Source organism: Brassica rapa, chromosome A02, assembly GCF_000309985.2.
Source record: "Brassica rapa cultivar Chiifu-401-42 chromosome A02, CAAS_Brap_v3.01, whole genome shotgun sequence".
NCBI lineage: Eukaryota > Viridiplantae > Streptophyta > Magnoliopsida > Brassicales > Brassicaceae > Brassica > Brassica rapa.
In genome coordinates, this window is record NC_024796.2 from 30,394,807 (window position 1) to 30,415,299 (window position 20,493).

A 20,493-nucleotide genomic window follows, 5' to 3' on the forward strand; every position below is an offset into this window, starting at 1 on the left:
TTTTTAATGAACCAAGTTATTTAAAAATGTAGAAAATTGAGAGAGACAACAAAAAAACAAAAAACATGTAGAAAATTGAGAGAGACAACAACAAAAAAACAGCCCAACATCGTTTGAATTAGTAAAAGCCCATTGGGCCTACAGAATTATATACCGAAACAACAAATAGCAATGAAGATCTCTCGTAAGGAAGCTTTCGTCGTCGTCGTCACTTGCGTCTCTTCTCTTCGATGGGAAGACTAAAGGAGTCAAGTCCCGTGATTCCCCTCCTCCTCCTCTTACTCTTTCCTCTTCTTCTTCTCTCTCAGGTACTGTAACGAACGAAGCTCACGTGTTCCACCACCGTTCATCTGATTTTGCAATTTTCTGATCTATAATCCTGTGAATCTTCTCTCTGTAGGTGTTGGGAGAATCTGAATCTACCAGGTAAAGCTCCGGCAACTCCTTGTCTCTCTACAGACAAAACATAACTGGAACTTTTGATGTTGACTAGTTTTAGTGATAAGCCTTAAGCTTCTGTTTTGTATTGATTCTTCCTTGTCGTTGAACTTAGATTCTAACTCATTGTCTCTATACAGACAAAAACAAAAACAAAACATAAACTGAAGATTCGTTGTTGACTAATTGTAGTGATAAGCCTTTGTTTAGATTAAACTTTAAGCTCTTAAGCTTCTGTTTTGTTTTTGATTCTTTCTTGTCGTGGAACTAACTTAGATCTGGTAAGGAAGAAGGTAATGCTACAGAGATACATTGATTTTAACTCTTTGTCTCTATACAGACAAAAACATAAACTGAAGATTTGTTGTTTACTAGTTGTAGTGTGATAAGCCTTTGTGTAGATTAGTTCCAGTTTTAGATTTAGCTCTTAAGCTTCTGTTTTGTACTGATTCTCTCTTGTCGTGGAACTTAGAGAAGGTAATGCTCCAGAGATACACTGTTCCCGACATAGAAGTAGAGCAGCTTGGCAGATTATACAAGATGTAAGTTAGAGATTCTTCTCTTGTTACTATCTGATTTGACGCCGTTTGTGAAGATTTAGTGTTTCTTCTTTACAGTACTTGACGCCGTTTGTGGAACGGGAAAGATACCAGATCCCAAACAAGTGCAGGCTCCATCCCGACAACGATCTCTACAGAGACCAAGAACAGCACAAGGTCCACGTGGATGTATACGAGTGGAAGTGCGGTTACTGCAGGAAGAGTTTCAACGAGGAGAAGTTTCTTGACCAGCACTTCGCCACTAGACACTATAACCTTCTGAATACGGTATGCGGTGGTGGTCTATGCTCTCTGTTTTGAATGCTCTGAGCTGATTATAACTTAAATGATTGTTTTTCAGACTGGTACAAAGTGTTTGGCGGATCTGTGTGGTGCTTTGCATTGTGACTTTGTGTTGATGAGTTCCAAGAAGGGGAAGAGTAAGTGTAACCCTGCAGCTGCTGCTAAAAACCGTCATCTCTGCGAGGTTATTACCTTCTTTATTGCTTCTATTTTAGTAATTTTCTCCAAGGAGAAAAGCTTACTTTGAGTGTGTTTATTTGTTTGTTCAGAGTCTTGCGAATACTTGTTTCCCAGTGAGTCAAGGTCCTGCTGCTAGCCGTCTTCATGGTATGACTCTCCTTACTAATTAAATTACTACATGACTCTCAAATCAAGTGTGCCTAAATTATCCTCTTTGGTTTTGATTTTTTTTTCTGTGATTGAAGAACACTTCTTAAGACAGTTCTGTGATGCTCATACCTGTACTGGAAAAACCAAACCGTTTCCTAAAGGAGGCAAGGTAAGATCTGTCGAGTCACCCTAGTGTTACTAATGTGTGCCAAACGAGGCTGTTAGTTATTAATAATTAGTGCAAATATGTTTTGCATTTGCATCTTCTAACATGCTTTATATGTTTAAGCACATTGAAACCAATAAAGAGACATTATATTATCAGTTTTTTAATTTTATTTTTTAATATGAGTCTATGCTAATTCATGTTTTCATTTGCATCTTCTACCATGCTTTATATGTTAAAGCACATTGAAACCAATCAAAAAAAAAATATCATCAGTTTTTTTTCCTTAACATATGAGTCTATGCTAACTCCTGCAGAAGAAATCGGGTGTCTTCTACCTCGCTGTTTCAATACTAACCTTGATGCTTCTCCCACTCTTTTATCTGCTGGTCTTCTTACACCAAAGGTACCTTTATGATGTTCTCTGCGTTTTTCTTCCCCTCATTGCTTTGTTATTTAAGAGTCTTTGGTCACTTTGTTTGTGTTGTCCTTGCAGAGAAAAGAGAACTGGGACGCAAGTGTTGCGTCGGATTGTTAAAACTGGGAAGAAAACAAAGCCGTCGTAAGATGGACATCTTCTCAAACATTGGCTTATTGCACATGCACAAACGAGAGTGTCACTTTTGGTGGTTATGAAGCTCAGTTACTATGGATATCAGCTAGGTTTCCGAAGATGAATATGATACTTAATGTAAGCTTTGTAGAAACAGATGATTCATCATTTCACAGGAATAGGAATAGTGATTTCTCTATGAATCGTCATACATATCAATGATAACATCAAGTTTGGGAACATAAAACAAGCTTTATAAGTAAGCAGACATGGATTTCATCCAACTTCATAATTTTTCCTAACTCGAATTTATAGAAATAGATTGACTTGAAATTTTATATGTATCATGACAGAAAAATATAGTTTTTTCCCGCGATTAGTAGTAATCTTTAATAAGTATATAGTAACTATTACATGTGTAAAATTATTTGTAAATTGAGATTAAAATAGTTAATATTGAAAAATTGACAAAAAAAAATGGTTAGGTCTCTATTTATTTGTTAATAGTTGATTATTTCCATATCCAATTTTGTACACTTACCAATTAGTTTAAAAACAATTTTTAGGCAAAATATAATTTAATGTTAAATGTGCCGATTACAAAAATAGTTGGAGAATAAAACATTTATCTCACAAGATCCTCAATCTTCACTTCATCAACGGTTAAAACGACGTCATTCGGCAGATAAACAAATATTTCGAAACTAAAACGACACCGTTTAGGTGAGATACAAAGTATTTACCATCAGAACGTCGTCGTTTTGCGCTTAAAAATCGATGCCTTCCCTCTCCGATGTCTTTTCTCGTCTCCTCTCGCCGTCTCTCTCGCCGTCTCTCTCGCCGTCCCCACCGAGTCTGAAACCTACTTTCACTAGACCATCTCCCCAGCTCTCCTTCAAGTCTGATCACGGTGACGTCACCAACCGCGTGGCGTACCCTTCGCTGGCAAACGCGAACCTCGTCTTCTTCAAGTCGGGGAACTACAACGTGGAGGTGGTGCCGAAAGACGGAGAGACGGAGGAGCAGCTGGTGAACGATTTCAAGAGATCGGTGTTCAGAGCGGGCGTGCTGCAGGAGACGAGGCGGCGGCGGTTCTTCGAGAGCGCCCAGGAGAAGAGGAAGCGTAAGACCAAAGAAGCTGCTAAGAAGTATCGTAAACGGAGGCCAAACCCTAAACCTAAACAGCATTCAGCTCCCTCAGAAGTCACTAAGAGCAGAAGAGAAGTTGAAGAGGATGATAATTGGGAGCTTCTTTTTTTTTTTTTTTTTTTTTTGTAACACAAACTTCTCAATGAGCAGAAAAGTTTACAACTGAAACAGAAGATCCCGGAGCATGCTCAAACGGTACAACGATAATAGAAAGCATTACTAAACATGGAATGATATACCCTATAAGAGGCGAGTCAAGCTCAACAAGATGAAGAACCCCATGGAGAAACTTCACCTTAATCTCTAAGGCGATTGTTCGACAGAACAATTGATAGTCGAAAACGACGTTGAAACACCAATAAGAAGCGGATGGACTGTTGACCAGCAAGAGCTTTTGGTGAGAAGCTCTAAAACCATAGGCAACACCAAGAAAATGAAGCCCTATCTGACTTGATTTGAAAATGAAGCAAGCGCGATCAGTTCTAAACTCAACAAAGCTTATCAACAAGACTAGGTGAATCTCAAATGCTAGCTTAGCCTTCATACGGACGTTTAGGACAATGGAGTTGGATGACGGATTGAACGGTTTGATCGGGTCAAAATCTTGGACCTCAACATTACCGTGTTGAAGCCAATAACTTGTAACCAGAATAGACCTGAGCATGTAGTCATCGCACTCGTTCTGCTTGAGTGTGTTTGAGCAAATGTCGGGTGAGAGGCAGAGTGTTTTGGGACGGTCGAGTTTCCTTGCACAATACTTCGGAGTTGGAGTGAGAGCACATGGCAATGGAGGAGCGAACTGACCTTTTTCGGTACTAGCACCGACCGGTTGAAGAGGATGATAATTGGGAGCTTCCTCCCGAGGAAACTGAGATTCCGTATACCGACCGGTTCTAGTGATAAACCGGGATTTAGATTCCGGTTTAATGAAGTGAATGTATAATCCACTATTTTTGTAGGTCTCTTGAGATGTTTGTAGCTTAACTGACTCCCACCCCCCAACAAATTAGAAATTTGCATTGCTCAGTGTAGAGGATAATGGACTGTTTGTTTCTCTGCTCCATCGATCTATGTGATCCATCTATATGATTCATTCATATTTTAAATGGTTGTTTGTTTATCCATCCAAATGAACCATTTAAATCAATCATCTAAATGAATTTATATTTGTTTCTTTATTTTTATTTTCATCTAGATCAAAATGACTTTAATAACAAATGTAGTAATATATGAAAGGAATCATGTTGCAAAATAATATGTGTCTGTGATGACTCTTGATGACAATTATGATGACCAAATAAAAGCAAATGTTTAACAAATAAAGTCGACTTTATGATTTTTAATAATAAATCTTAAGAGATTATACCAACAACCAAGTGGGAGAATGTGAAAAATGTTATGTGTATAATTGTTAAAAATATTGTTAATTGTTGATGAATAAGTAAATATGTTTATTCATTTGATTGATATTAAGCATTTTGAAAAGCATAAATAAACATCTTAATTAACAATATGTATCTTATACAAGTAAATAACTTTCACCATCATTTATTTTTAATTAAAAAATTAAACTTATTGTAAGCCAAAGAATGAATTTGCTCAATAAAAAAGACTAAATTCAACCAATTTTTAAAAAGAAACTTGTGTGACCTGTTATAAATTTAGATGATTTTCTATAGCTGATAGCAGTATAGATAAGAAAATTTAGATATGTTTACCTTTTAATTTATTTGATTAGGTTAACTATATGTTGGAGGTACCCTTCAACATGTGCCTCTCGAAGCATAATGTTATAGGAAGGCTAATGAAAATGAGGAAGCAACCGAGGATCACGACAACCCCCTACTATAAAGATTGAGACAATGTATCCTTGGATACATCGAATCTCCACCTGTTAAACTGATGCATCATGGATCGATAATGGCAGTGTTAGTAGCTTATGACTATATATTTACATAAGCTATAGCCAGGACCGGCTTAATGGGCAGGGCGAACAGTGCACCCGTCCAGGGCCCATCTAAAATTCAGCAAATTTTAATAATATAAAGGGCTCATATATTTTATTTATCTTTATAACAAGAGCCCAGATTTTTTTTCTATACTTTAATGTTAAATTTTGACAATATTTTACTGACATAAAAATCTAAGTTTTTAAAATTTAAAAGTTGAAAAAGAAAATAATAAATTTAGTAACGTTGTTTTAAAATTTTAAAATTATTTTAAAAATATTTTAACTATAATATTAAAATTAATTAATTAAGAGGCCTAAAAAATATTTTTGCTCAGGAACCCTACTTAGCCTTAAGCCGGCCCTGGCTATAGCTTTGCCAACTTCTATCATCAGGACACATGTTACCTGCTGTTATTGTCTGGTGCAGTTTCCCCACAGGTCTTGTGTCCAGCTTCTTCGTTACTGCAGAGTCTACATATGGATGAGAACTTGAATGTTAATTTTGTTAGAGTGTAGATAGTTTGAAGAGGTTGGAATGCTGTTCCGAAGACATATTATATAGTTTTGCTATATTGATAGAAACATAGCATTATGTTTGAAAATAACTGTTGTTTTGAATCGTATTTCCATCAAAAAACAAGTTCTTAGGAGTCAGGAGACAAACATGTGGGCAAACCAGATCAAGAACAGCATAAAGTTAATGTGGATATATATATATGCGAATGCTGTGATGGTTTTGACCAGCACTTCACCACTAGACAGTATACTCTTCTGAATATGGTATGCTGTGGTGGTGGTTCCTCTCTATTTTTACGTTTCTGTCTTTGGGACACAACAAAGTTATATGACTCTTTTTACTTGAGCTGAAACTAGAAAATTTACTTGAATGCTTCAGAGCGATACAAAGGGTTTTGATTTTGAGGCCCATTTATGAATATCATGAGGCAGCTCATTAATGACTTAATCATACGTAATTTTTGGTATAAGTTTGAAATCTTAACGGCAAGTTCTTAAAAAGTTTCTCAACATAAAAAATTATAGTTAATAAAAAGTGACGAAAGAGGAGAGAGATAAGTTCTCATTTAGTAATCTTTAAGATGCTCTAAAAATCTCAAGTACATATTTGTCACTTGATTATTGGTTATATTATTCTAAAAAATTAAAAATTAAATACATGATTATACTACTAATATAGTTTTTATATTATAAACTATCACAGGTAAGCGCATAAGGCTCTATAAACAGTAAAACACTAGTAATAATTAAAAGCAAAGTAATTAATGTGATGAAAAAAAAATTATGATTAGCAAAAGACATACACATCTGCAACCTTTTTTACTTAAAAACATAAACTTGAGATTTGTAATTAAAGCATCATAAGTCGAGCGAGATAAGCATACGAACAATAACAAGAAGTACAAGATCCTAACTAAAGAAACAAGCAGACTAAATGACTAGTAACATATGTTCAAGGTGAAAATATTAATAAGCAAAGTTCAGCACTAGTTACGTTTGTCATACGGTGGCCATCTGTATATTATTGGGACCATTCATCACTGAATCAAACACATGGCCGGTTGTAAGCACATCCAGATGAATCAAGCATTGTGCCGCTTCTAGGCATATCCGGATGAATCAAGCATTGTGTGACTCATACAAAGTTACAGGCACAAAGCGGTCTTAACGTCAAGCTTCCACGCAAAACCTCCACCGTCCATCCTCCACACGTCACAAGGCACCGTGACCGATCCTCTCTCACGATCTTGACACGTGTATTGTAGCCTCACTCTGCATGTGAACGCCGGGTACGTGAGCATGGGCCTCTCCTTCATCACCAACCGTACGATCACGTGAAAATGATCATAACTCATCCCCGGTGCACCGTCCTCCACCGGAATATTAATATCTTCCTTCGCCATCTTCCTATACGCCTCGTTGGTCCACGTGACTCTCCCAACACCGTCCGATATAAACCCTGGACAAGCCTCTCTCGCTAGATTCAACTTCTTCTCGTCGTCGGTCTTCCCTAAACCATAACCGTTAGTCCACGCGTCGGTCACACGCTCAACCGTCACACACGACGAGACCACCACCGTTCTTTGCGAGATCTCCGCCGTCTTGTACGGTGTTAGCATCTCATGGTCTCCGCCGCTGAAGCTTAGCCATAATGGACCGTTTTGCCTCTGCTTCTCCACCGGAGATACATTCAGATCTGGTAAAAGAGACAAGGTAACAGCCGTTCTAGTGTTCGGTCTCTTCCTCTTGTTGCACCTCCGGGAGTTAACGCCTGAACTCTCCTTATGATACTTCCTCTTTCCTCTCTTTGTGTTACTGGATACATCGGAGCTGCCACCGCTTGTTGTAGAGGAGCAATACTTTCCGGCGCCGGGAGATCCACCTCCGCCGTCGCTGGATGGTTTGGGAGCAATTGGTCGGAACCGAAGCATGATTCGGTCGGCCTTGGAGAGACCGTAGCGACCACCGTAACCACCATATCTTGCTATGCAACATCCCCCTCTAACGTCCATCTCTCTCTCTCTGGTTCTTGTGGTGTCTATAGAATGTTGATAAAAAGCTTTAATGGAGCTGGTTAAAATGAAGAAGAAGTGTGAAGGGTTTTATATAGGAGTTTGATGATGACAAGTGTTTGGTTGATACGCGTGTGTTTGTCTACCGTCGCACATGGGTTTTTGTTCCTATGAAATGCCTGAAAAAAAATATTCATTATGCTGTATTATTCACATTACTGTTAAGCTATCTAAGAGTTTATGATCACTTCAAAATTAAAAATTTCGAAGCATTTAAATTCTAACACGAGTAGATGTTTTAAATAATTATAAAAAATAATAAAACTTTATTATATATAAAGTAAGCAATATTTTAATTCTCTTGTAACAAGGGTGTTGTAAGAAATGTTGTAATTTTAGTTAAAATATCATTGTTTTTAATTAATTTGAAATTCTAGACGTTCTTAGTTATTATATACAGTAGTACCACAATATAGAACAATACTGAGCAATATTTATTTATCATGGAGTTATATTTTGGTTTATCAGTTATAATGTAATGCTTCTGATTTCGGTCTTTGCACAAAACCGGATATATATTCGAAACTTTATATGGTTTAAGCCTATATAAGAGGAATGGTAATTGAACATGGAATTTAGTTTTCTATAATTAATTAGCAGTTGATTAGTTAATAATCACTTTGACCCGTGTGTTTACTACTTTAGTAATTGAACATATAATTTGGTTTTCTATAGTTAATTAGTAGTTAGTTAATAATCTCTTTGACCCGTGTGTTTACTACTACTTTAGTACTTGAACTGATTTTGTTTGGCCTAAAAAGCAGATATTTTGTTCATTAATTATTTTTAATCAAAAAGAAGATCACGTACAGTATTTGCATTTGCATATGAGCAGTTACGGATTCCCATTGTAAAATTTTAAAATCTTGAGTTTAATTTCATACGTAATTAAGTAAGGAATTTTCGAACAATTAGGTGTTGATATTTTGGTCCAGCGAGTAACCAGTGGATTGTAGTGTTTGAAAAACTTCTTTCCGAGGAACATGTTCATATGTTAAGAATCATTTGCTATATAACCTTTCAGCCTTGATGCATTTTGCTAAAAAACGTGTTCTTGGAATAATCACTTCGACCGTGTGTTTACTACTTGTACAAAGGAGAAGTATTACACCAAAATTATTATTGTTGGTGTAAATGTTAAGAAAATACTTACCACTATTCTACAAAGTACAAACTAACAGGGAGTTGTTCTTTTATCCCTATTCTTTTTTTGGGTAAAACCCAAATTTAGTTGTGGTTTCAAACTTTCAATCATGAATAAGTGCTAAAATATAGTATATATATCACATAATGAAAGAAAAAAGGCAATGTTAGGCATCGTCCAAGAGATGAGGGGTTCATATATTATCATTGACCAATTCTGATTTTAATTTAGTGGAATCTTAATTAACTAAAGGTGATCGTGACTCTAGATCTGAAAATCTTAATTGAGGGGACAAGATCGATGATCTCATGTCTAAAGACGAATTTGTGACGAATTTGTGCCAATGGAGTTAGGTCACCTCTTTCTAGAAAAAGAAGGAACTACATTAATTTAACATTGGTATAAGATCACTGTAATCAACCTTTCAGCTGAAGCAGTGTCAAGAACAATCCACAGGGAGGTTCGAAACATCATAACAGCTAGGAGAGACAAGAAGAAATTCAAATCTCAGATGTCGCTTTGGATAACTTAGTCACAGGGGTGCCAACCCATAATTTTGTTTTGTTTTGTTTTTTTTTTTTTTGCTAAAAACCCCATAATTTTGTTCTACCTTGTGTTTTTCCCTTTCTTTTTGCCATGGTAGAACAGTTTTTAGATTGAACTTTTGTACAGTCTTCTTTCATTAATATGAAATTTACAATTTAGCAAAAAAGAAAAAAGATTACTGTAAATAATATGTTGTATAAGATAAGTGTTTTGTTCCTGTGAAACATCATGTATAATAAGTTAAAGTTCTTTTTGTCTATGCTTTCAATTAAACTCTTTCACACAGGCCTTCCTTAGCTAACCAATAACTTATCAACAAGTAGGAATATATAACTGGTTTTTGTTATTCTTGTCATACTCAAATTGAACGGCGTATATATTTTAACAAACGTGTAATAATACTATAATAGTATTAAAAGGGAAGCAAACAGATATAATGCATCGTGGTCCTATCCCCATTCGGAAAAAAATTATAGACATTCATATACAGATCTTACTAATATAAAATAAAAGGCAACCATAAAATTAAAGTAGATTCTGAGGGGAGTTCCAAGGAGATGGCATCTAGAAAATGTGATGGGTTTGTGTTGCGTTGTACTTTGCATGGGAACACGCAAGGAGACACGTAGTGGCATATAATTAGCCACGGTATTACTTTAACATCTTATTAAAATAATTAATCTGGCTTAATAATTAGTCTATCCTACATAGGATTTGTTCAAATGGAAAATGGGACGAAACTGATGAGTGATGTTGAGACCTGAGAGTTAGGTTTGATTCTTATAATTATCATTCGATCTCATCTTAAACAATAAAACAAACACACTCGCGCGATCATATAAACTTATTTCTCCAAAATGTTTAGGAAATAAAATTATATCCGCAGTACGTTGTTTACCTCGTTAATAAATGGCATGGTCATTTAGTACAACGACCCGATCCTTCAAATAATGACATTATTTTGTTTAGTATACCCTAAACGTGAAAAGAGGTGATTGTCTTCTAATAAACTAGTGTATGCAGTTCTTAACGGGTATATACTTATATATTGAATACAAAAGAGTTCTAGTGGTTTCCCTTTACAGACGTCCCTATAGATAGTATGCGCAATTATATTGAATATGCAATACTTTCTAAAAGAAGAAGTCTGCAAACATATAATCTTTTGGGTTAGATCAGATCAATTATATACGGCTTAAAGACATTGATTAATACGTACTCACAAAATCTAATAAGTAATAAGTATTAAACTTATTGATCACATTTGCCCTTGCTCTCACCTACAATATCTATACCTAATAATTATATCATTACAATCTCGCAAAAATTAGCCAACAGTTTCAGCATAAACCACTAGGGTGGGTGTTCGGATACCTATTTGGGTTTGGGTTGGGTATTTCAGATTTTCGGGTGTTTCGGTATAGAGGTGTAGAATCCGTTCGGGTATTTCTGTACTTCGGGTCGGATTCAGATATTTTTAGTTTGGATTCAATTATTTCGATTCGGATATTTAGATTTTGAAAAAAAAAAATTAAAATTTTATTTTTCAAGTTTCTTGTATTTAAAAATATAACGTTTACTTAACTGTTTTTTTTATTTTAAATAGATTTGGACAAAACATTTTAAAACTAAAAAGATATTAATTTAGTTATTGTTTTTAAATTACGGATGTAACTTTTGTTAATTTTTGAAACAAAAAAACTTAACATGCATTTTAAGTGAATAGCAAATCATTTCTTTCGTAATAACTTAAAGTATGTGTAGTATCAATATAAATATTTTAAATAAAATGAGAGATAAAAACTAGAAATATAAGACTAGTAATACATATGTTTGGTTATCTTCGCATATTCATTTAAGTAGGATATTCTCCGTTCGGGTTCAAATATTTAATATCTCCTAATTCAATACCTTTCGGGTATTTTGCTACTTCGGTTTGGATTTTGGTTCGGGTTTTTTGGATCAGGTTTGGATACGGATTTGGGTATCGGATAAAATATCCACCCCTATAAACCACCATATAAACATGTTGCAATGTCTTTTTGTACCATTTTTTTTTGTTTTAAAGAAACTCATATTTCGTTGCCGTTAACCATTTTACAAGTTTGGTTAGTCTTATGGCATTCTGTATATCTCAAATTTTGATAATATATATAGATATTTAATAAGACTATTAGTTTACGGAATCGTAGTAAACACTAGGCATTAGCTAATGCCGTGCCGTGCACACAGAATTAGAAATTTCGAGTATTATAAACATTTTTGAACAAATTATTATAGACGTATTGTCCAATGATTTAATAAGCAGATGGGATTAGACAGAGTATTCTTATCCGTTAACTACTCTACATCTCCTTTTCCTAATAGTTGTATTTATCTCACATATACATAATAAATCTTAATCTACATTATAACTAATATTTAAGCAAAGAATCTCAAAAGCTTAATCTGACAAAGACAAACTATCGATGTATAATTAATTTTAAATAATAAAATACACAAGTACATAAAATTATACTTTTCATTGCAAATATTTCTTTTATACAAATTCATATATACATGTATATATTCTCGTTTGTGTATAGAAGCCCTTATGTAAATGAGTATATCTATTTAATGAAACATTTCTTAATAAATGAAAACCAACACTTGTAAAATTCGGCCGAGAGAAGACATTTGGTCATATTGTCTGTTTTTTAACTAACCAGTGAATCGTCGTTTGTTGATATATTTCAAAATTAACATTAAATACTATGAAAAGAATGATTAGCCCTAATTTTAATGTGTTTGGTCTCAAACGTCGAGTTTAAGTGCTGAGCACCTACATCTATAACCTGACGAGCATTATTTTATAAAAATAGGACAAGTACTATACATCCTATCAACAAAGCCAGAATAAATAAAGCATGTTCCACCAACCATAATTCAACAACGCAAGATATGAACATATAAGAGCTCGAAGACACAGAGAGAAAGGTTGGACCAAATCGCCACAAAACCATGCCCAAGAATCCTAATTGGGGAAACTGGCTGAATGGGGTTGAGCCACGTATGGATTTGTTTGTGTCGGAGTCAGTAAAGTAAAAATAGCTAATGCGTAATGTCTCAATAAGGCGTTGAATCTGGTCATTTTGTCTGTGACACATGTACATTTATGGAAAGGAGGAGCCATGACTAAAGCACTCTTTAGTTTATTTCTTTCTTCAAAAAAAAAAAGAAGAATTTTTTTCATCTCTTACCTTAGCTTATTATCCTAAACTTAACCCAAAAAAACTAGCTTACTCTATGAACAACTTTTAAAATTATATGTTATGTCAAATTCTGTGTCGAGCGACAATATCAATGTGTAATTCAGCGTACTATATATGTTATACTTGAAATGTATAATCTTTTTTGAGCACTAATTACCTCAGCAAAAAAAAACAAAACTTCAAATGAACGATTGCCACTTAAAACTACTTTGTCATTGTTTTACCTTTTCAGTGACAGTTATATCTATAGCTATATATATATATATGTAATATAAATCAAAAGGAAAAAGTTAGGAAAATTGTACATTTAAATACTAATTATGTGATGGTCACAAATAAAAAATATTTAAGCTGCGATTTGATAATAATAATATTCTCTCTGTTTCATAAAAATTATCACTTGAAAGCTTTGTGCACATATTAAAAAATCATTTAAAAACTCTATTTTATTATTTATCCACATACTAAATAAATTTTTCTTTCTAATTAATATATTAAAATAATATGGATAAATCTAAACTGTTATTTAAAGTTTGCATGAAAAATACAAAACGATACTCTTTATGAAACAAAAATAAAATCTTAAGATAATACTTTTGCGAAAAGGAGGGAGTTCACTTACAATTTATAACAAGAAAGTGAAATCAGTTTATTGATAATGTGTTTGTTTCCTGTCATTCATATAATCATATGTTTTGTAAATAGCTTAGGGTAATGCATTTTATATATGCTCATAAACACATTTAAATATACAAATATGTATACCGACTAAAACTTATTAGATTATGTTAAAAATAAATTATGAGTAAGCATAAAGTTTCTTTTATAATGTTAGTTAAATAAAAAGTTACTCTTAAAATTCTAACTATTTTATCCAAATTATACTTATGTTATATTATATCAAATAAAGTTGAATCTTTTCAAATTTGAGCCCCTTTCTTGTGTTGAAAAAATTGGCTCCCATCAATGTGATTATGTGGTTGATGATGAAGAGATGCACATTTACTTTTAAACACAAAAGTGATACTCGAAAAGACATTGTCAAATTAATGTTCTCTCAAACTTTTAATTGTAACACAAACTTAAAAATCGATGTTTAGAAATACAATACTGATGGAACATGATATACCCTGTTGAAAATCTAACGCTCTTATCATTTCCATGCGTTCAAGTATATCACTCGAGACACTCTCTAATTTCTCAGCTAACGTCTAGCGGATAGGAGGAATGAGGGCGTAAATTCATCCGGATGGTACATATGCATAAGATGGAGATGGAAAAATCTCTGTAATTACATAATGCATATAATCAAACCAATAAATCATGTTTTTAATGGAATAAAAATAATACCTAAGAAATTGAGGTTTTTATGAATTATGATTGTCATTCAATTATGTATGGTTGTTGTTAATTGATAAAATAATTGAGATTGATTCTCATTACAAATATAGTGGATAAGGATGTTGATAGTTAAACCTGGAAGGAGACAAAACCTAAATTGAATGATTTATCATTTATGTTTAGGTTTGTATGTATAATATACACAATTTACCAATGATAATACTACATGTATATATGCAAACACATTTTAGATACCACAATTTAATCTCAAATTATGATTTTAGTGGAATTAGTTTTAATCTAAATACAAGTTTACTCTTTGAATTTGATCTATTCTATCCCAATTATAAATATGTTTTGTTTGTATATCAAAAGAACCTAAACTGATGTTTCTTACTTGGAAGACAAACATAAAGTTTATTTTTACAGGCAAAACCTATTAAATACCACATTAAGTACAGAGGATAAAAATGTGGGAGTGAAACAATTTGTAACATCAAGTAATAATTTTTTTTCCCTAAGTCTATGATTTAATGATTATTATAAAGTAAAAAAGTTGCAATAGCTTGTGAAGTTGCATTATATGTAAGTTCATAAAATAAATAACGGGCTTGGTTTTTTGAAACCTGGACCCGTTTCACATTTCTCGTCAATGTCATCGATACACGTTTGATTTGAGACACCAAAAGTGATACTCAACAAATTGTACATTTTTTTCCACTTTCTAATAAACGTTCCGTCAAACTTTTGATGAAAAGAAAACAATCTAAATCTAGCGCCTTGGAGGAAATGTGGGCATGAAATCTTGGGCTTTTGGGAGAGGCACTTCATGAAACCAACTATGGTTGAGAGCTTCCTCCACTGTTAGACGCTTCTCAGGATCCAACGTCAGTAAACCATTCAGCAAATCAAATCCACGTTCTGAGAGAATCTGACCACCTACAAATGATATTGCTGGAAACTTCTTACGCAACAAATTATACCTGTACAACACAAAAAGAACAATAACATTACGATCCACAACCAACTGATAGTAACAACAGAAACGACATGATAAGGACAGAAACTGATGCTTACGATTGTGTTGGAAACTTGGCTTTAGCATTGGGCAATGATGAGAATCCAGGCCAGATTGACTCGTTCGGTGTTCCAAGGACCGCAAAGATCTATACAAAAACACAAAGGATTAGATACTTGATCACAGGAAAAAAACAAAGATACGGAAACTTAAGAATAAGTATTACCTTTTGAAGTTGGTCAAGTTCAGTCTTGCCCGGGAACAAAGGCTTTTGAGACAAGAGTTCCGCCATAATGCAACCAATCGACCACATATCAACAGCCGTAGAGTACTGCTTCGCTCCTAGAAGAAGCTCTGGTGGTCTGTACCACTGAGTGATAACCATCTGGGTGTAAGGCTTGATAGGGCTACCGTACTGGCGCGCCATACCGAAATCACAAATCTTCAACTCCCCACTGTTGTTCATCAGGAGATTAGAAGGCTTCAGATCCCTGTGGATGATCCAGTTCGTGTGAAGGTAGTGCACACCCTCCAGTAGCTGCAGCATCAAGCACTTGACCTCGCTGGTGCTGAAAGGCTGTTTCTTCCTTTCCATCAAGCACTTCAAGTCGTGCTCCAAGTGTTCCATGACCATGTAAACATCGCTGTCGTTCTTCCCTCCAACCACAACTTCCTTCACGTTCACTATTGAAGGGTGGTTGCATGACAAAAGTATGTTGATTTCCCTCAGAGACGTCAAAGGGAATCCGTACTCTTCTTCGTACTTGTCTTCCTTCATCTTGATCTTTTTGAGTGCCACAATCTCCTTTGTTTTCTCATCCCGCGCTCTATAAACAATACCGTATGTACCTTCGTTAATCTTGTTTAGCTTCTGAAACCCATTCACAGACCTGCTACCGAGTAGCATGTTCATCACTCCCTGAGCTGGAGAAGCTGGTTCTTCAGCTTCCAACTCATCATGATCAGAACTAAAATACTCATTATCAGAATATTCATTACCGCTAAGCTTCTCTACGCTCTGACGTCCACTGCCAGATCCGGACGAATTGCAATGCCGTTCTTCAGACACAACTAACTCACCACACTCCGGACTCAAACTGCTCCTGTTCCATCTACTGGTCTTGGGAACAACATCATCAGCATGAGATATTAACTCCTCTTTGTGTGAAGTTAAACCCGTCTCCCATCTAGATTTCTTAACAGGTGATGCCTCCTGCTTCACCTCCTGTTCTTCCTCCAACTGACCCTCCTCTAATTCATCAACCGGTTCTTGTGACATCACAACATTGACCTGATCCTCCGGAGAAGTCTTCCTAGCAAAAGTTAAATCAACCTCATGATTAAGTACCCCAGGCCCCTGAGCTTCAACAGCTTCTGGTGACATCACAACCTGCTCCTTCGGAGAAGTCTTCCTAGTAAGAGTTACATCAACACCCTGCTTACGTATCAGATTTGTAGTCCTTGTCTTCTCCGTAGACGGAGCTTCTGGTGAGATCACAACGTTGACCTGCTCCTTCGGAGAAGTCTTCCTAGTAAGAGTTACATCAACACCCTGCTTATTTGTAGTCCTTGTCTTCTCCCTAGGGGGAGCTTTAGCCACTTTATCTTCAACGTCCCACAAGATAGGTGAAAACTTCCTCCTTTTCTCAGGGGGTCTCTGCACCTCCTCCTCCTCCTTATCCCGTGGCTCCCCTTTCTCAGAAGGGAACCGTGATCGGCTTCTACGAACATCACTCCTCCTGAGATCTTGCTCGTTAGGACGTTTGGCGTGATGACGCCTCTCACCATCACCGTTCCTGTAAAAGTCGTAGTCTTTTTTGACGGAAAGAGAACTTCTAGAGACATCAACACCTCCCCCTGCCGCCATCGTATTCTTCTCAATAAGATAATTGATTGTACACAAGAAAAATCAAAGAGATAACAGAGAGAATCAACGGAACCCTAGGGAGAAAGAATCCTAGAGAATCAAATCAAATCACGATAAGCAGATTCGATCGATCAATCAACCAATTCAGAAAAGACTCGAACGAAATCAAAGAATCAAAGAAAAAAACGAAACCCTAGAAATTCAATTTTCCAGGAAGGCGATAAGTTTTGTTTTCCCTTTGATCTCCTCCGATACACACAAGTTCCGGAAGGTCTTACCGGACGGAGGATAAGAGAACGGAGGACGATCGATCTACGAGCCGACGCGATCTACGAGCTACCTCGTGAAGTCCTCTCTCTCTCTCTCTCTCTCTCTCTCTCTAAATAATTCTTCGACGCGTTTTCAATTCAATCGTCGCGTTTCTATTAACTTTCCTTTTGTTTGTTTATACCCCCCGATGATATGGTCGGCGGCATCCAATAATTTCCATTTTTTTATTGATCCTGTGTGTGATGGTGTACCATTTTCCATTGTTCTACTTGCTTATTCAACAGACCAAGAAATAAAATGCAAGAGATTACAGATATGTATGGGATAAAATTGAAGCGGTAAATGGAGAATTTCTTCCATATTTCACTGAGAACCGATGGAATCATATATAAGCCGGCCGGTTCTCTCAAAGCTTAGAGGCGTTGCCATTTACGGCGATTTTAGTTAGCTCCCGACGCAGAATCTTGCCAGCAGGGTTTTTGGGAATCGCGTTTATGAAAGCAACTCTTCTTACTTTCTTATACGGAGCAACCTACATAAGCAAAACATAACATCAAATCTTTAAGACTAAACTAAATTGTTATGTTTTCCACCAAGACCACACAGAGAACTAAAACAACATTACTTGTTTAGCTACAAAGTCAATGACTTGTGCTTCGTTGAGATTGCTTCCTGGTTTTCTCACTATGAAAGCCATTGGAATCTCGCCTGCATCCTCGTCCGGAAACCTTGAGAATTTGATTAATGTCCGTGTCAGAAACACACAAGTTGCATAAACTGTGAGTGTACATAGGTTTGGTTAGTATACTCACGGAACAACTGCAGCATCAACCACGTCCGGATTCGACTGAAGAATCTGCTCCAATTCTACCGGTGGGACCTTTAATGATACGCTTAGTGATTGATATAAAAACTCCAAAATAAATCTTCTTGAGAAATTTCATTAATACTATTTACCTGATAAGCCTTGTATTTGATAAGTTCTTTTAACCGATCAACAATATATAAAAACCCTTCAGGATCAATGTAACAAAGATCACCAGTCTTTAACCACCCTTCTTGATCTAATGTCTCAGCAGTTGCTTTCTCATTCTCCACATAACCTGATCAGTACACAACAAGCTCAGCACATTCAAAGAGAATGTGAAAGCTCTCAACTATTCCCATTACCTACCTTTCATGATGACTGGTCCTCGGAGCCAAAGCTCGCCGTTCTTCCCCGGTGGTAAAGCTTCTCCGGTGGACGGATCGACGATTTTCGCTTCCATATTCTCAGAGATACGACCAACCGACCCGTATCTAACCATCTCTTCCGGCCCAGACGTCGCCGCTGCTGGCCCAGTACTCTCCGTCAAGCCATAGCCCTGTCAAACATTGTTCTAAAAATTGGTACACGCGTTCAAAAAGTCGGTTCCTCTATAAAGCGCCTAACCACCGCCTACATAATTCTTGAATATGCAATTCTGTTCACTCACTTTTAAACTGAGTATCTCCGAGCATCTTTTTTGAATTTATCATTTATCCGTTTTTTTTTTTAAAAAGCAAACCATCACTATAGAGAAACTAGATTCCAAGAATCATGAACTGGACCCAGTTTCAAGATTCTTATATGTAAAAAAACCTTTATCGTCTTATCATCATCATCACCTGAACAATGTCAACGCCTGGGAACTTCCGCTTAAACCTCTCGGCGATATCTCTCCCAAGCGGAGCACCACCGCATCCTAACGAACGCAACGAACTGAGATCGTACTTCCTCGTCAGCTCCGACTTCACCAACGCCACGATCAACGGCGGAGACACAGGCATACCAGTGACCTTATACTTCTCCACGGCCTTCATCATCGCCTCGAGCTCAAACCTCCCAAGAAGCACAAGCTTCTCTCCAAGCGAGATGGCTCTGATCATCATCGCGAAGCCGAACACGTGGAATAACGGAAGAGGGAAGAGTCCAACGCGGTCGTAGTCAACGGGATCGTTGACCGTTCGCTGGTGAGAGACAGCCGTTGACGCGATTACGTTGCGGTGTGTGAGGAGAACGCCTTTGACTTTCCCCGTGGTCCCGGACGAGAAGAGAATCGCTGCAGTGTCGGTTTGTTTAACCCGAACCGGAACCGGATTATCCAATTCCGGTTTAGTTAACCAAGAGAGAAACTCGGGAGAGTCAATTAAAACGACTCCGAGAGGGAAAGAAGATAAACGGAGTTTATTAACGGTCTCCGACGTGGCGAAGGCGATCACCGGTTTGCTGACTTCGACTTGGTGACTCACCTCCAGCTCAGATCCGATCGGATTCGCCGGAGAGATCACAACTCCGATCGACATTAAAGCTAAATAAACCACCGGGACGTGCAGCGAAGCTGGAGAGAGGATGAACGCGACGTCTCCGGAGGTAAACCGCTCCCGGAGAGTCGCAGCGAGGGAGCGAACCTTGCGGAGAAGCTCTCCGTAAGTGAGACTCTCGCCGGAGCTCGCGTCGACGAGGTAAGTAAGGGACTCGAGGTCTTTTCCGGCGGTGGCGGGCGGCGAGGAGGTGCGGAGGAGGGAGAGGACGTACTCGGATGTGGAGAGAGGTTGGTCGATGGGAGGTAAGGGGAGAGAGGAGCGAAGGCTGTGGTAGATTCCTGTCCGTTGATCGTAGCCGGAGAGAAGGTCGATCGTACGGCTGTGGTTGCTCTTCATCGACTTCTCCATTGTTTGGCGGCGGTTAGAGATGATGATGGGATGGTCTTTTTTGTTTGGCGGATAGTGTTTTGACAGAAGCGATGTTTTTTTCAATTATGATCACGTTGATTAAATTTAATATATTACGTGGTAACGATTTAAACCAATCAAAGTTTTTTAGGTGTGTTATTGTTTTTTTTCTAGAAGAAAGACAAAGAAACGTACAACAATCTTTATGTCTGTCTGGAAATGAGTTTAGTCAGTTTACACGTCTCTTACTGCCATTTTACACATTTACTACCTAGTAAAAAAAACTAACTTACTTATATAAAAATATATATAAGTTTTTTTTAAAAGTTTAAATAGAATAACAAT

The 20,493-nt window shown here is 36.6% G+C and overlaps 5 protein-coding genes across 9 annotated transcripts; 2 read left to right on the forward strand and 3 right to left on the reverse strand.

Annotated features, from left to right (window-relative positions):
- Positions 1-144: 144 nt before the first annotated feature.
- Positions 145-2,631, forward strand: LOC103855036. The gene is made up of 9 exons (XM_009131998.2): positions 145-308; positions 401-426; positions 911-980; positions 1,056-1,265; positions 1,339-1,464; positions 1,550-1,607; positions 1,706-1,779; positions 2,094-2,182; positions 2,273-2,631. Exons 1-9 carry the CDS (start codon positions 231-233, stop codon positions 2,340-2,342), a joined length of 801 nt encoding a protein of 266 aa, XP_009130246.1. The 5' UTR covers positions 145-230; the 3' UTR covers positions 2,343-2,631.
- Positions 2,632-2,856: 225 nt separating this feature from the next.
- Positions 2,857-4,498, forward strand: LOC103855037 (30S ribosomal protein S21, chloroplastic). The gene is made up of 2 exons (XM_018656347.2): positions 2,857-3,562; positions 4,316-4,498. The coding sequence occupies exons 1-2, from the start codon at positions 3,107-3,109 to the stop codon at positions 4,373-4,375; spliced, it is 516 nt and encodes a 171-aa protein (XP_018511863.1). The 5' UTR covers positions 2,857-3,106; the 3' UTR covers positions 4,376-4,498.
- Positions 4,499-6,809: 2,311 nt separating this feature from the next.
- On the reverse strand, positions 6,810-11,252 carry LOC103855038. Its single transcript, XM_033285768.1, has one exon. The coding sequence runs from the start codon at positions 7,955-7,957 to the stop codon at positions 7,091-7,093; it is 867 nt and encodes a 288-aa protein (XP_033141659.1). The 5' UTR covers positions 7,958-11,252; the 3' UTR covers positions 6,810-7,090.
- A 3,654-nt stretch (positions 11,253-14,906) lies between these two features.
- On the reverse strand, positions 14,907-17,591 carry LOC103855039 (cyclin-dependent kinase G1). 5 transcript variants are annotated; one of them, XM_033285763.1, is made up of 5 exons: positions 16,911-17,590; positions 16,708-16,802; positions 15,544-16,608; positions 15,377-15,465; positions 15,072-15,282 (listed from the first exon to the last, which is right to left on the reverse strand). In XM_033285763.1, the coding sequence occupies exons 1-5, from the start codon at positions 17,182-17,184 to the stop codon at positions 15,072-15,074; spliced, it is 1,734 nt and encodes a 577-aa protein (XP_033141654.1). In that variant the 5' UTR covers positions 17,185-17,590. The 5 variants fall into 5 exon arrangements, with proteins under 5 accessions (XP_033141651.1, XP_033141654.1, XP_018512282.1 ...); XM_018656766.2 differs by having other exon boundaries at positions 16,708-17,591; XM_033285761.1 differs by having other exon boundaries at positions 15,544-16,802.
- A 68-nt stretch (positions 17,592-17,659) lies between these two features.
- LOC103855040 (4-coumarate--CoA ligase-like 9) lies at positions 17,660-20,266 on the reverse strand. The gene is made up of 6 exons (XM_009132002.2): positions 19,102-20,266; positions 18,629-18,818; positions 18,412-18,557; positions 18,267-18,334; positions 18,080-18,182; positions 17,660-17,986 (listed from the first exon to the last, which is right to left on the reverse strand). Exons 1-6 carry the CDS (start codon positions 20,146-20,148, stop codon positions 17,861-17,863), a joined length of 1,680 nt encoding a protein of 559 aa, XP_009130250.2. The 5' UTR covers positions 20,149-20,266; the 3' UTR covers positions 17,660-17,860.
- Between the last annotated feature and the right edge of the window lie 227 nt (positions 20,267-20,493).

Excerpts from the sequence above, each read along its gene's own strand:
- LOC103855036 (XM_009131998.2), top strand. The coding sequence starts at position 231 with ATGGGAAGACTAAAGGAGTCAAGTCCCGTGATTCCCCTCCTCCTCCTC. Across the intron at positions 981-1,055 it reads CTTGGCAGATTATACAAGAT|TACTTGACGCCGTTTGTGGA; the intron begins GTAAGTTAGAGA and ends TCTTCTTTACAG. Across the intron at positions 1,465-1,549 it reads AAAACCGTCATCTCTGCGAG|AGTCTTGCGAATACTTGTTT; the intron begins GTTATTACCTTC and ends TTGTTTGTTCAG.
- LOC103855037 (XM_018656347.2), top strand. The coding sequence starts at position 3,107 with ATGCCTTCCCTCTCCGATGTCTTTTCTCGTCTCCTCTCGCCGTCTCTC. Across the intron at positions 3,563-4,315 it reads GCAGAAGAGAAGTTGAAGAG|GATGATAATTGGGAGCTTCC; the intron begins GATGATAATTGG and ends CCGGTTGAAGAG.
- LOC103855038 (XM_033285768.1), bottom strand. The coding sequence starts at position 7,957 with ATGGACGTTAGAGGGGGATGTTGCATAGCAAGATATGGTGGTTACGGT.
- LOC103855039 (XM_033285760.1), bottom strand. The coding sequence starts at position 17,184 with ATGGCGGCAGGGGGAGGTGTTGATGTCTCTAGAAGTTCTCTTTCCGTC. Across the intron at positions 15,466-15,543 it reads AACTTGACCAACTTCAAAAG|ATCTTTGCGGTCCTTGGAAC; the intron begins GTAATACTTATT and ends GTTTTTGTATAG. Across the intron at positions 15,283-15,376 it reads GCCAAGTTTCCAACACAATC|GTATAATTTGTTGCGTAAGA; the intron begins GTAAGCATCAGT and ends TGTGTTGTACAG.
- LOC103855040 (XM_009132002.2), bottom strand. The coding sequence starts at position 20,148 with ATGGAGAAGTCGATGAAGAGCAACCACAGCCGTACGATCGACCTTCTC. Across the intron at positions 18,183-18,266 it reads GTTGATGCTGCAGTTGTTCC|GTTTCCGGACGAGGATGCAG; the intron begins GTGAGTATACTA and ends CAAATTCTCAAG. Across the intron at positions 17,987-18,079 it reads TTGACTTTGTAGCTAAACAA|GTTGCTCCGTATAAGAAAGT; the intron begins GTAATGTTGTTT and ends TTGCTTATGTAG.